The sequence below is a fragment of the Anomaloglossus baeobatrachus genome, chromosome 2, assembly GCF_048569485.1.
Source record: "Anomaloglossus baeobatrachus isolate aAnoBae1 chromosome 2, aAnoBae1.hap1, whole genome shotgun sequence".
NCBI lineage: Eukaryota > Metazoa > Chordata > Amphibia > Anura > Aromobatidae > Anomaloglossus > Anomaloglossus baeobatrachus.
Window position 1 is genome coordinate 436,200,574 of NC_134354.1, and position 14,091 is coordinate 436,214,664.

Sequence of the window (14,091 nt, forward strand, 5' to 3'; positions counted from 1 at the left end):
ATCTAAGTTTGATGTGCAGCCTTATTCTTATATATAGTATGTATTTTTGGCTTGCACTCATATATATATATATTAGTGCTCACTTCAGTTATCCTATTCAGTTATATGTAGTTTTTTTTCTGAATGTGAACACAGCTCCGCCCCTTTCGGCCATGTTTTTTCCATCTCCTATATAAGAAAGTCCTTAGTTACCCCTCTCCACCCATAGCAGTTTTTAATTGCAATGAGATGACACACAGTTAGGGTCACAGAGCTAGGGACCCCAATATAGAGATATACCTTGACGAGGTTTTGGGGCTCAGTTACATTGATCAATGCGATTGCTAAATATCTCCTTTTTCCTAATATTCATAGCAGGTATGCAATTCATTATTCACATGTTCAAATTAGCAAGTAGCATTTTTCATTGTATATTCCAATATTTTTCCATATGCTTGAGGCATTATACCATTATCTAAGTTTGATGTGCAGCCTTATTCTTATATACACCTCATTCTACTGGCCAGAAGTGGCATAAGGTCACCCAAAAGCAGTGTGAAGACTGGTGGAAAGCATGCCAATATACATGAAAGCTGGGATGAAAATCATGGTTATTCCATAAAATATTGATTTCTGAACTCTTCCTGAGTTAAAACATTAGTATTGTTGTTTCCAGATGATTATGAACTCGTTTTCTTTGCATTATTTGCATTTATTTGTTATTTTGACCATTTCTAATTTTCAGAAAATAAATACAAAATGTATTGCTTGGAAATTTAGAGACATGTTGTCAGTAGTTTATAGAATAAAAGAACAATTTACATTTTACTCAAAAATCTAATATATAAAGCTGAGTGTATGTCCGCTAAAGGAATCCGCACCGTCGCATTTACATTCACGAAATTTTGCACAAACACCTCATGTGACTCGGGGAACGTCATAGACTATGTTTGGGCGGGAAAATTTAACCCCGCGCTCTACAGTTACTCTCTAAAAATCCTGCCTCTATTAAACTGAATGGAGGTGGGAGCTACAGGCTATAAATAGCAACTGATTATTAAGCCAAAAAAGGAAACAGAACTCCATTTCTAAATAGACATTAACATAGCAAACCTCACCATATCAAAACTATTAACTAATAAATAGAGTCTGCATAGAATTAAATTAAATTAAAAAAACTCTATGGTTAAGAATTTTAAATTTTATTTCATCATATAAATATTACAAAAAAATTACAAAATTTTAATTGGTGCTGGTACCCACAGATAAAAACACCCTACCCCATAAAAACATACAAAGACAAACTGGTGCAGTATGGTCAATATGAATGTTGAAAACAAACAATTATTACCAAAATGTAGACTCCTGGGTTAAGAAAATTTTCATACATAAATTTCTATTTGATAGATCTCACTAGCCAGCCATAAATAGAATTTATAAAGTGCAAGTGCAATATAAAGCAGGATAGCTAACATATATGAAAAACGCTAGTCATAAATTGCCAGTGTGCAGCTGTATACATACATATGGAAGAATAACTCAAAAACCGTAATATAATAGACATATAATTCAAAGCTACACAGCAGATGACAAGATATATGGCATAGCCCACAGCACTGAATATACTCAAATGGGATCAATATGCAGGCATAAAGAAAAACAGGGCAAACAGCTATGGCAGCCCCCGTTAGGCTAGTAGAAGAGCCAGGAGATACAAACCAGGAGTCAGACCACACTGCCCAGCACCTCGACACGCGTTTCGCACTCGCTCCTGACGAAGAGACAGACCGGCAAAGAGACAGCCGGGGAAAAGAGTGAGACAGACAGACACACACATAGAGACAGACACAGAGATGGAGACAGATAAACTGATACAAATACAGACAGAGAGATAGAAAAAGACAGACAGACAAGGAAAAAGACAGAAAGACAGCGACACACATACAGAGACTGGGAGAGAGACAGTTACTATCCCGGGCAACGCCCAGGTACTACAGCTAGTATTATATAAGACCAACTGAAAAAATGACTTTAAAACTCAGAAATGTTGGCACCTACTGAAAAGTATGTACAGTAAATACACTCTACTTGGTCGGGTTCCTTTTGAATGAATTACTACATCAATGGGGCTGAGGTGTTATGGAAGCCCATGTTGCTTTGATACCAGCCTTCAGCTCGTCTGCATTGTTGGGGCTGGTGTCTCATCTTCCTCTTGACAATACTCCATAGATTCTCTATGGTGTTTAAGTCAGGCAAGTTTGCTGGCCAATCAAGCACAGTGATACTTTGGTTATTAAACCAGGTATTGGTACTTTTGGCAGTGTGGACAGGTGCCAGGTCCTGCTGGAAAATGAAATTTCCATCTCCAAAAAGCTTGTCGGCAGAGGGAAGCATGAAGTCCGCTAAAATCTCCTGGTAGATAGCTGCGCTGACTTTGGTGTTGATAAAACATAGTGGACCTACAACAGCAGATGACATGGCTGACCAAAGCATCACTGATTGAGGTCTAGTGTGACGTTTCCACAAGCAGCTTGGACTGTGGCCTCTCCACTCTTCCTCCAGACTCAGGGACCTTGATTTCCAAATAAAATGCAAAATTTACTTTCATCTGAAAACAACACCTTGGACCACTGAGCAACAGTCCAGTTCTTCTTCTCCTTGGCCCAGGTAAGACGCTTCTAGCATTGTTTATTGGTCATGAGTGGCTTGACACAAGGAATGCGATACTTGTAGCCCATGCCCTGGATACCTCTGTGTGTGGTGGCTCTTGAAGCACTGACTCCAGCTGCAGTCCACTACTAGTGAATCTCCCCCAAATTTTTGAATGGCCTTTTCTTAACAATCCTCTCAAGGCTGCAGTTATCCTGGTTGCTTGTGTACCTTCTTCTACCACACTTTTTTCTTCCACTCAACTTTCCATTAATATACTTGGATACAGCAGTCTGTGAACAGCAAACCTCTTTAGCAACTTTTTGTGGCTAAGGGTATGTACACACATCAGGTTTTTGCTGAGCGGCACAATCCGGCACTTTGCGGGAAAAACGCATCCGGTTTTTTTTGCCGCCGGGTGCAGATTTTTCCTCATAGACTTTTATGAGCACCGGATTGTGCCACAAGTACTCGCATTTGATCCAGTTTTTGCCGTATGCGGCCAAAATCATCACTCCGGCGGCCGCATCAGAGAGAAACTTTTTTGCCAGCGGCAAAAAACTGCATAGCACCGGATGCGGCGCTGTGCGGCATGGTGCATAATGAAAGTCTATGCGCCCCGGATTCGGTGGCATGCCTCAAACGCCGGAAGCATGTACCGGATCCAGTTTTTACTTCTGAGCATGCCTAGAAGTGATATAAATTCATTGCTTGTCAGAAAATCAATCACTCTCTCACTCACTGACTCATTCACTCACTCTCACCGGCGCGGCGCTGCACGGCTATCACAAAACTCTGGTGGCTTTTCCTGATTCGAAAATGCCGGCCGCCCATTATTCAATCTCGTATTCACTGCTTCCCCCGCCCACCGGCACCTATGATTGGTTACAGGCAGACAGGCCCCCATGCTGAGAGACAGCTGTCTCAGTGCACCCAATCACAGCCGCCGGTCGGCGGGTCTATATCTTGCAGTAAAATAAATAGATCATTAATCGGCGTGCGGTCCCCCCCAATTTTGATACCAGCTAAGATAAAGCCACACGGCTGAAGGCTGGTATTCTCAGGATGGGGAGCCCCACAGCCTAATAATATCAGCCAGCAGCCGCCCGGAATTGATGCATCCATTAGATGCGACAGTACCGGGACTCTACCCGGCTCATCCCGAATTGCCCTGGTGCGGTGGCAATCGGGGTAATAAGGGGTTAATCATGGCAGGCGTCTATGAGACACCCCCAATTATTAACCTGTAAGTGAAAGTAAATACACACATACACCCAAAAAAATACTTTATTTGGAATAAAAGACAAAAAAAACACCCTCTTTCACCATTTTATTAAAATTCCTAAATACCCCTCCAGGTCCGACGTAATCCACAGAGGTCCCACGACGCTTTCAGCTCTGCTACATGAAGCTGACAGGAGCGGCAGTAGAACACGACCTGTCTATAAAGCTCCACGCAGCAACTGAAGTGAATTGCGCTGTCAGCGGGGATGTCACTGAGGTAATGCCTGTGTGTGCGGTGATGATGGGGGCTGTAGTGCCTGTGTGTGCGGTGATGATGGGTTGATAGAGCCGGTGTTTGTGCGGTGATCATGCGTGCGGTAGTGCCTGCGTGTGTGCGGTGATCATGCGTGCGGTAGTGCCTGCATGTGTGTGGTGATCATGCGTGCGGTAGTGGCGGCGTTTGTGCGGTGATGATGCGTGCGATAGTGGCGGGGTGTGTGCGGTGATGATGCGTGCGGTAGTGCCTGCGTGTGCAGTGATGGTGGGGGCGATAGTACCGGTGTTTGTGCGGTGATGATGGGGTCTCTCTCAGCATAAAAAAAAATACAAAAAACGGATCCGTTTTTTTACCGGATCCGTCACATCAGTTTTTACACAATCTGATTCGGATCTGTTGCATCAGGCACAAACCTGATTGTGCCTGATTGGAAAAAACGGATGTGTGAACTTAGCCTTACCCGACTTGTGGAGTGTGTCAATGATTGCCTTCTGGACATCTGTCAAGTCAGCAGTCTTCCCCATGATAGTGCAGCCTACTGAACCAGATTAAGGGCCCAGTCACACTAAACAACTTACCAGCGATCCCAACAACGATCCAACCTGATCGGGATCGCTGGTAAGTTGCTAGGAGGTTGCTGGTGAGATGTCACACTGCGACGCTCCAGCGATCCCACCAGCAACCTGACCTGGCAGGGATGGCTGGAGCGTGGCTACACGAGTTGCTGGTGAGCTCACCAGCAACCAGTGTCCCAGCCCCCAGCCAGCAGCGCCGCGTGGAAGATGCTGCGCTTGGTAACTAAGGTAAATATCGGGTAACCAACCTGATATTTACCTTGGTTACCAGCGCCCGCAGCTACACGTGCAGAGAGCAGGGAGCAGCGCTGGCTCCCTGCTCTCCTAGCTACAGTACACATGGGGTTAATTTCCGATGATGTGTCCTGCAGCTACATGTGCACAGAGCAGGAGCCGGCACTGAAAGTGAGAGCGGAGGAGGCTGGTAACAAAGGTAAATATCGGGTAACCAAGGACAGGGCTTCTTGGTTACCCGATGTTTACTGTGGTTACCAGCGTCCACAGAAGCCGGCTCCTGTTGTCTGCACATTTAGTTGCTGCTCTGTCACTGTCACACACAGCGATCTGTGCTTCACAGCAGGACAGCAACAACTAAAAAATGGCCCAGGACATTCAGCAACAACCAACGACCTCACAGCAGGGGCCAGGGTGTTGCTGGATGTCACACACAGCAACATCGCTAGCAACGTCACAAAAGTTGTTCGTTAGCAGCGATGTTGCTAGCGATGTTGCTTAGTGTGACGGGGCCTTAACCCCTTCACCCCCGGCCACTAAAACACCCTAATGACCGGGCCATTTTTTGCAATTCTGACCAGTGTCACTTTGACAGGTTATAACTCTGGAACGCTTCAAAGGATCCTGGCGATTCTGAGATTGTTTTTTCGTGACATATTGTAGTTCATGTCAGTGGTAAATTTAGGCCGATATTTTTTGCGTTTATTTGTGAAAATTTAGGAAATTTGGCGAAAATTTTGAAAATTTCGCAATTTTCAAACTTTGAAAATTTATGCCCATAAATCTGAGAGATATGTCACACAAAATAGTTACTAAATAACATTTCCCACTTGTCTACTTTACATCAGCGCAATTTTCGAAACAAATTTTTTTTCCGTTAGGAAGTTAGAAGGGGTCAAAGGTCATCAGCAAATTCTCATTTTTCCAACAAAATTTTCAAAATAATTTTTTTTAGGGACCACATTACATTTGAGGTGACTTTGAGAGGCCGAGGTGACAGAAAATACCCAAAAGTGACCCCATTCTAAAAACTACACCCCTCACACTGCTCAAAACCACATCCAATAAGTTTATTAACCCTTTAGGTGCTTCACAGGAACCAAAGCAATGTGGAAGGAAAAAATGAAAATTTTACTTTTTAACACAAAAATGTTACTTTAGCCATAACATTTTCATTTTTACAAGGGAGAAAAGAGAAAGTACACAATACAATTTATTGTGCATGTTCTCCTGAGTACGCAGATACCTCATATGTGGTGGAAATCAAATGTTTGGACACACAGCAGTGCTCGGAAGGCAAGGAGCGCCATTTGAATTTTTGAGTGCAAAATTAGCTGCACCTGTTAGCGGACGCCATGTCGGGTTTGAAGACCCCCTGAGGTGCCTAAACAATGGAGCTCCCCCACAAGTGACCCCATTTTGTAAACTAGAGCCCTCAAATAATTGTTCTAGATGTTTGGTGAGCACTTTGAACACCTGGGGGCTTCACAGAAGTTTATAGCGTTGAGCCGTGAAAAGAAAAAAAATTTTTTTTACCACAAAACGGTTGCTTCAACTAGGTAGCTTTTTTTTTCACAAGGCTATCAGGAAAAAATGCACCATAAAATGTATTGTGCATTTTCTCCTGAGTACGCAGATATCTCATATGTGGTGGAAAGTAATTGTTTGGGCGCATGGCGGGGCTCAGAAGAGAAGGAGCGCCATTTGACTTTTCAAACGCACAGACGCAGTGCACTGATCGGCCGCTGCAGGACGCACGGTCGGATGCGATACAAAAAGCGTCGCAGATACGGAAAAAAGTCACGCCAAAAATTGAGCAGGGATGCCGATCCGTTATGTGCATCCCTGATCAGCGCTTGGCGGGATGCACGGACGGATGCGATACAAAAAGCTTCGCAAATACGGAAAAAAGTCACGCCAAAAATTGAGCAGGGATGCCGATCCGTTATCTGCATCCCTAATCAGCGCTCGGCGGGACGCACGGACGGATGTGATACAAAAAGTGTCGTGAATACGGAAAAAAGTCACGCCAAAAACTGACCACGGATGCAGATCCGTTATCTGCATCCCTGATCAGCGCTCGGCGGGACGCACGGACGGATGCGATACAAAAAGCGTCGTGAATACGGAAAAAAGTCACGCCAAAAATTGACCATGGATGCCGATCCGTTATGTGCATCCCTGATCAGCGCTTGGCGGGACGCACAGACGGATGCGATACAAAAAGCGTCGGGGATACGGAAAAAAAAGTCACGCCAAAAATTGAGCAGGGATGCCGATCCGTTATCTGCATTCCTGATCAGCGCTTGGCAGGACGCACGGACGGATGAGGTATAAAAATGGACAGGGGATACGGAAAAAAAAAAAAAAAAATTATACTCACAGTACCCAGAGGACTAGCAGGAGGATCACTGACCAGAAGAGCTGCAGAGGAACAGATGGCAGAGAGATGGACAGCTTTACAGGAGCAGCAGGCAGATCAGCAGAATGCCCAGGAAGGACCCAGCGATGGACGCAGATGTGATCAGGCCGGTGAAGACAGGTAAGAGGACGTCGGGGGAGAGCAGAGGGGGGGGTGAGAGCAGAGGGGGGGTTGAGAGCAGAGGAAGGGGGGGGGAGCAGAGGGGGAGGGGGGAGAGCAGAGGGGGAGAGGGGAGAGCAGAGGGGGAGACCGGAGAGGGAGCTGCAGAAGCAGAATAGAGATAATGGGGGAGGCAGTCAGATCGCGGGGGGGGGGGGGGCGGATCGGGATGTCGGGAGGAGGGTGTGGTTGGGGGGAGCAGATCGCGGGGGGGGGCACGGCAGGGGCTATCACTGCAGCGCGCAGGGGCACCACGGGAGCGCGCATGGGCTGCAAAGTGAGCACAGTACTCACGTGCAGCAGCAGCAGTGACCTCAGCTACGGCGGCGGCGGCAGCGGTGGCGTGGTGCCACAAGTACCAGCCACTGCACGCTGCAGACATGTTGGGGGAGGGCTCACAGGCCAGCACAGGCCTGGGGAGGGCGGCCACCGGCAGATCAGACCGCCCCACTGCACACTGATTGGAGCGATTGCGCGTCATAGCACGATCGCTCCAATCAGTGCTGCAGGGGCTGGGGGCGACATGTTTGAGGTCCACCTATGATATGCTGCTGCAGCTGCGGCATCTCATAGCTGGATCTCACAGGATCGCACTAATTCGTGCATTATTTTTGCCGAAATTAGTGCGATCGATGTGGTTGGCGGTTCAGATTTGAAAAGCCAATCACATCGATCGTCGATAGGGGGTGGCGATGCCGCCCCCCCTGGGGTCAAGCAAAGGTCCCCTGCTGTAAGAAACAGCAGGGGACATCATTTGAAAGCCGTTGCTATGGCCACGGCAATCAAATGAACTTTAGGCCGTAAAATTACGTCCCTGGTCGTTAAGTCACGTTAAAATAGGACGTAATTTTACGGCCCGCGGTCGTGAAGGGGTTAAGGGACTGTTTTAAACGCTTAGGAAGCCTTTGCAGGTATTTTGTGTTAATTATTCTAATTTTCTGAGATAATGACTTTTGGGCTTTCATTCGCTGTAAGCCATAATCATCAACATTAACAAACACGTGGAATATATCACTCTGTGTGTAATAACTCTATATAATGTGTTTCCCTTTTTGTATTGAATTACTGAAATAAATAACTTTTTGATGATATTCTAATTTATTGAGACGCACTTTTAATGTCATTTTCTCCCTGGAGCCGCTTGTAAAATTACACTGCCAAGTATGTGTAAAATGGTACCAGCCAGATGCAGATTACCACCTGCATGTTCCCTCTATAGAGCGGCAGGGCGCGCTCATCTCCGCCCAGCCACGGCCGCAGTGGTCGGTGGGGGACACCTTGTCATGCTCATGCTGGGTCCAAGTTGTGGGAATCACTCCCACCAGACCATACTTGTAGGTCTGAGGACCCTTTATGGCTGTATGGCAGGGACACTCACCTTTCCCACAAGGGGCTGCAGGTGTTGACAAAGCCGCACTCCATTTCGCCATCCTACGGGCGCCCCGCCTGCATAGTCTGTAATAAAAGACACGTGAGAAACTAACGGCGTCCACTGACATGGAGGCATATACATCCCTGCACCATTGTCACATCACACTCGCTTATGCAGTAATGGCATGTATAGTGTAATGGGGTAGGGAATTACACTAGGAGCAATAGCACTTTCCAGCAGGGGTAGAAAATCTGCCCATAAATATATATTCTCAGACAATGCAGCACTTGTACCACACTGTTATTGCTCGGTGTTATCAGCCTAGACAAAAAAATGCAAATGAGACAGGACCTGAGCGGCTCCTCACAGACACAGCAGCGTGCACGGTTGAGCCTAGAATGTATGGGCTGCTTCCAGGTTAGTGGGCGTGACCGGCTCAGTGTGCACACTACTGCCGCCGGGACTGAAGGACCTGGGCTGATGTCAGGATCACGTGATCAACTTTATGGATGGGCGGAGGTAACTCACTTGGTGCATGAGCAGAAGCAACAGGAAGTTCTGTGTAGTGTGTACAATGTGGACGGTCTGCTGAGCAAATGGTTTAAGAGCATGCGCAACATTAATGCAGCAGAGCTGTGTGTGTAATGTGCAAGCAGAGCTCTGTGTGTGTAGTGTACAATACATGTAGCGCTCACGACGGAGAGCTGTATGTGTCTACATGTAATGTGCCCAAAGCAGACATGCATATGTGTATGTACAATGTAAATGAAGAAGACCTGTCTGTGCCTATATGTAATGAGCGCGAAGTAGAACTGTATGTTTTATGTGCATTCAGCGGAGGTCTGTGTGCACATGTAATGAGCAAGAAGCGGAGCTGGGCGTGTGCACATGTAATGAGCAAGAAGCGGAGCTGGGCGTGTGCACATGTAATGAGCAAGAAGCGGAGCTGGGCGTGTGCACATGTAATGAGCAAGAAGCGGAGCTGGGCGTGTGCACATGTAATGAGCAAGAAGCGGAGCTGGGCGTGTGCACATGTAATGAGCGCGAAGTAGAACTGTATGTATTATGTGCATTCAGCGGAGGTCTGTGTGCACATGTAATGAGCAAGAAGCGGAGCTGGGCGTGTGTACATGTAATGAGCAAGAAGCGGAGCTGGGCGTGTGTACATGTAATGAGCCAAGAAGCGGAGCTGGATGTGTGTACATGTAATGAGCAAGAAGCGGAGCTGGGCGTGTGCACATGTAATGAGCGCGAAGTAGAACTGTATGTATTATGTGCATTCAGCGGAAGTCTGTGTGCACATGTAATGAGCAAGAAGCGGAGCTGGGCGTGTGCACATGTAATGAGCGCGAAGTAGAACTGTATGTATTATGTGCATTCAGCGGAGGTCTGTGTGCACATGTAATGAGCAAGAAGCGGAGCTGGGCGTGTGTACATGTAATGAGCAAGAAGCGGAGCTGGGCGTGTGTACATGTAATGAGCCAAGAAGCGGAGCTGGATGTGTGTACATGTAATGAGCAAGAAGCGGAGCTGGGCGTGTGCACATGTAATGAGCGCGAAGTAGAACTGTATGTATTATGTGCATTCAGCGGAAGTCTGTGTGCACATGTAATGAGCAAGAAGCGGAGCTGGGCGTGTGCACATGTAATGAGCGCGAAGTAGAACTGTATGTATTATGTGCATTCAGCGGAGGTCTGTGTGCACATGTAATGAGCAAGAAGCGGAGCTGGGCGTGTGTACATGTAATGAGCAAGAAGCGGAGCTGGGCGTGTGTACATGTAATGAGCCAAGAAGCGGAGCTGGATGTGTGTACATGTAATGAGCAAGAAGCGGAGCTGGGCGTGTGTACATGTAATGAGCAAGAAGCGGAGCTGGATGTGTGTACATGTAATGAGCAAGAAGCGGAGCTGGGCGTGTGTACATGTAATGAGCAAGAAGCGGAGCTGGATGTGTGTACATGTAATGAGCAAGAAGCGGAGCTGGGCGTGTGTACATGTAATGAGCAAGAAGCGGAGCTGGGCGTGTGTACATGTAATGAGCAAGAAGCGGAGCTGGGCGTGTGTACATGTAATGAGCAAGAAGCGGAGCTGGGCGTGTGTACATGTAATGAGCAAGAAGCGGAGCTGGATGTGTGTACATGTAATGAGCAAGAAGCGGAGCTGGGCGTGTGTACATGTAATGAGCAAGAAGCGGAGCTGGATGTGTGTACATGTAATGAGCAAGAAGCGGAGCTGGGCGTGTGTACATGTAATGAGCAAGAAGCGGAGCTGGGCGTGTGTACATGTAATGAGCAAGAAGCGGAGCTGGGCGTGTGCACATGTAATGAGCAAGAAGCGGAGCTGGGCGTGTGCACATGTAATGAGCGCGAAGTAGAACTGTATGTATTATGTGCATTCAGCGGAGGTCTGTGTGCACATGTAATGAGCAAGAAGCGGAGCTGGGCGTGTGCACATGTAATGAGCAAGAAGCGGAGCTGGATGTGTGTACATGTAATGAGCAAGAAGCGGAGCTGGGCGTGTGTACATGTAATGAGCAAGAAGCGGAGCTGGGCGTGTGTACATGTAATGAGCAAGAAGCGGAGCTGGGCGTGTGCACATGTAATGAGCAAGAAGCGGAGCTGGGCGTGTGCACATGTAATGAGCAAGAAGCGGAGCTGGGCGTGTGCACATGTAATGAGCAAGAAGCGGAGCTGGGCGTGTGCACATTTAATGAACACGAAGCGGAGCTGGACATGTGCACATGTAATGAGCATGAAGCGGAGATGGACGTATGCACATGTAATGAACACGAAGTCGGAGCTGGGCATGTGTACATGTAATGAGCATAAAGCGGAGATGGACGTGTGCACATGTAATGAGCATAAAGTGGAGCTGGGAATGTGTAGATGTAATGAGCATGAAGTGGAGCTGGGCATGTGTACATGTAAAGAGCATGAACCGGAGCTGGACGTGTGCACATGTAATGAGCATGAAGCGGAGCTGGATGTGTGTACATGTAATGAGCATGAAGCGGAGCTGGATGTGTGTACATGTAATGAGCATGAAGTGGAGCTGGATGTGTGCACATGTAATGAGCATGAAGTGGAGCTGGGCATGTGTACATGTAATGAGCATGAAGCGGAGATGGACGTGTGCACATGTAATGAGCATGAAGTGGAGCTGGATGTGTGCACATGTAATGAGCATGAAGTGGAGCTGGGCATGTGTACATGTCATGAGCATGAAGTGGAGCTGGACGTGTGCACATGTAATGAGCATGAAGTGGAGCTGGGTGTCTGTACATGTAATGAGCATGATGCGGAGATGGACGTGTGTACATGTAATGAGCATGAACCGGAGATGGACATGTGCACATGTAATGAGCATGAAGCGAAGCTGGACGTGTAATGTGCATTCAGCAGAGCTCTGTGCTTATATGTAATGTGCAGAGAGGAGAGTTGTACATGTGGGTATATATATTTTGCATGTGGGAGAGGTGTATATGTAATGTGCACACAGGAGAGCTGTATATATGTAATGTGCATGAAGCATAGCTGTATGTGTTTATACAGTGTGTATGTAGCAGAGCTGTATATGTAGTGTTGTGTGTGTAAATATATGCTAAGATTTTTTTTACAGAAGTTGCTGAAACTGAATATTTTTGGGTTTTTTTTTGCATGCCCCATTCAGGTTAATGTTACAATGGCAAAAATGACACAAATAACCGTGTTTGCGTGGGTTCCCATCAGGTGCTCTGGTTTCCTTCCACACTTTAAAGATATACTGAGAGATTTTAATTGTGGTCCCCAATGGGGACAGTGATGATGATAAGTGTAGAGCGCTGTGGAATTAATAGCACTATATAAGTGAGTAAAATAAATCTGAAGATGAACATAATCTGATGTGTGCATGGCAGAGTTGTATGTGTCATGTATGTATTACTGGCAACACTAGTCCTAACCTGGTCAGTCACCGAGGTGAGGAGCGCACTGTACAAGCCAAGCTCTTTGTTTTACAGCCTGCCCTCGTTGCTTTGAAGCTTTCCAGATAGTTGGATCTCACCAGCTGCAGTCCCTATGCGCTTCTCCCATGCTACAAAGTCAATGCTGCACAGCGCAGACCAGAGGCTTAGGCTACTTTCACACCTCCGGTTTTTCTTCTGCGGCACACTCCGGCACTTTGCAGGAAAATCGCAACCGTTTTTTTTTTGCTGCCGGTTGCGTTTTTTCTGCATAGACTTTAATTAGTGCCGCATTGTGCCGCAAGGCCTTGCGTTCCATCCGTTTTTTTCCGCATGCGGCAGATTTAGCCGATGCGGTGGCCGAATGGAACGTTGCCTAGCACGTTTTTTCGTGCGGCAAAAAAAACCGCATCGCGCCGCATTCGGCCGATGCGGCGTATTTTTCAATACATGCCTATGGCGGCCGGATGCGGCGCGATGCGGCAAAAACCGCATCTGGCCGCCGCATGCGGTTTTTGCCACTGCGCATGCTCAGTAGCATGCCACAAGCAGCAAAAACCGGACGGGCCGCATGGGAAAAACTTATGCAAAGGATGCGGTGTTTTCACCGCATCCGTTGCATAGCTTGCACAGCCGGATTGAGCCGCAGAGCTCAAGCCGGATGTGTGAAAGCAGCCTTAACGATCCCATTGGTCTGAACTGTCAATCTTTGGGACTGCACCTCCGCAGGAAGCCATATAGGGAACCAGACTGGAAAATAAAAAAACAGTCTTTGCCTACAGCAATAATCTAAGGTAAATGTATTTTTAGATATAGTTTTAAATATATACTGTATTTTTTGTTTTACAAAACGCACTGGATTACACGAAACACCCCAAATTTAGAGGTAAAAAAGGTAAAAAAAAATGGGGTCCGTCTTATACTCCAGTTTTGTTTTACTGGAGGGGGGTGGAGTGGAGTCGCAGGAGGCAGGTGCGGTCTGTTCTGGCAGTGGAAGCTGTGGTGGCTGTGTGGAGCAGGCCAGTGCGGCGGGTGTCCTAGATACACTGTCAGTGGTCCAGGCATCAAAAAAATGGCGCCCAGAGCAGCGCATGCGCAGATGGAGGTCTCAGCCGAGAGCTTCATCTGTGCACACGCTGACTCCGGGGGCCATCATTTGAAGCCAGAGCATCTGGGGCACCCGCCGCACAGCCACCACAGTCCGCACAGCCAGTCGTCCGCCCCCGCTCAGGGAGGCAGCCGACCAACTGCACAGACAACC

The 14,091-nt window shown here is 47.3% G+C and overlaps 2 protein-coding genes across 4 annotated transcripts in view; one reads left to right on the plus strand and one right to left on the minus strand.

Annotated features, from left to right (window-relative positions):
- Positions 1 to 9,371, minus strand: part of RAD51D (RAD51 paralog D) — an 81,057-nt gene extending 71,686 nt beyond the window's left edge. The window contains exons 1-2 of one of the 2 annotated variants that reach the window (XM_075334180.1): positions 9,243 to 9,371; positions 8,898 to 8,974 (exon numbers count right to left, since the gene is read on the minus strand). In XM_075334180.1, the coding sequence (XP_075190295.1) occupies positions 8,898 to 8,949 (52 nt within the window). In that variant the 5' untranslated portion in view covers positions 8,950 to 8,974; positions 9,243 to 9,371. Of the gene's footprint in view, positions 1 to 8,897; positions 8,978 to 9,242 lie in introns of those variants that run through there. The other variant, XM_075334179.1, reaches the window with a different exon arrangement.
- Positions 9,372 to 11,208: 1,837 nt separating this feature from the next.
- Positions 11,209 to 14,091, plus strand: part of LOC142290230 (uncharacterized) — a 114,080-nt gene continuing 111,197 nt past the window's right edge. For both annotated transcript variants that reach the window (XM_075334181.1, XM_075334182.1), the window contains exon 1: positions 11,209 to 11,268. The gene's annotated coding sequence lies outside the window, so the exon portion shown is untranslated. The remainder of the gene's footprint in view (positions 11,269 to 14,091) is intronic.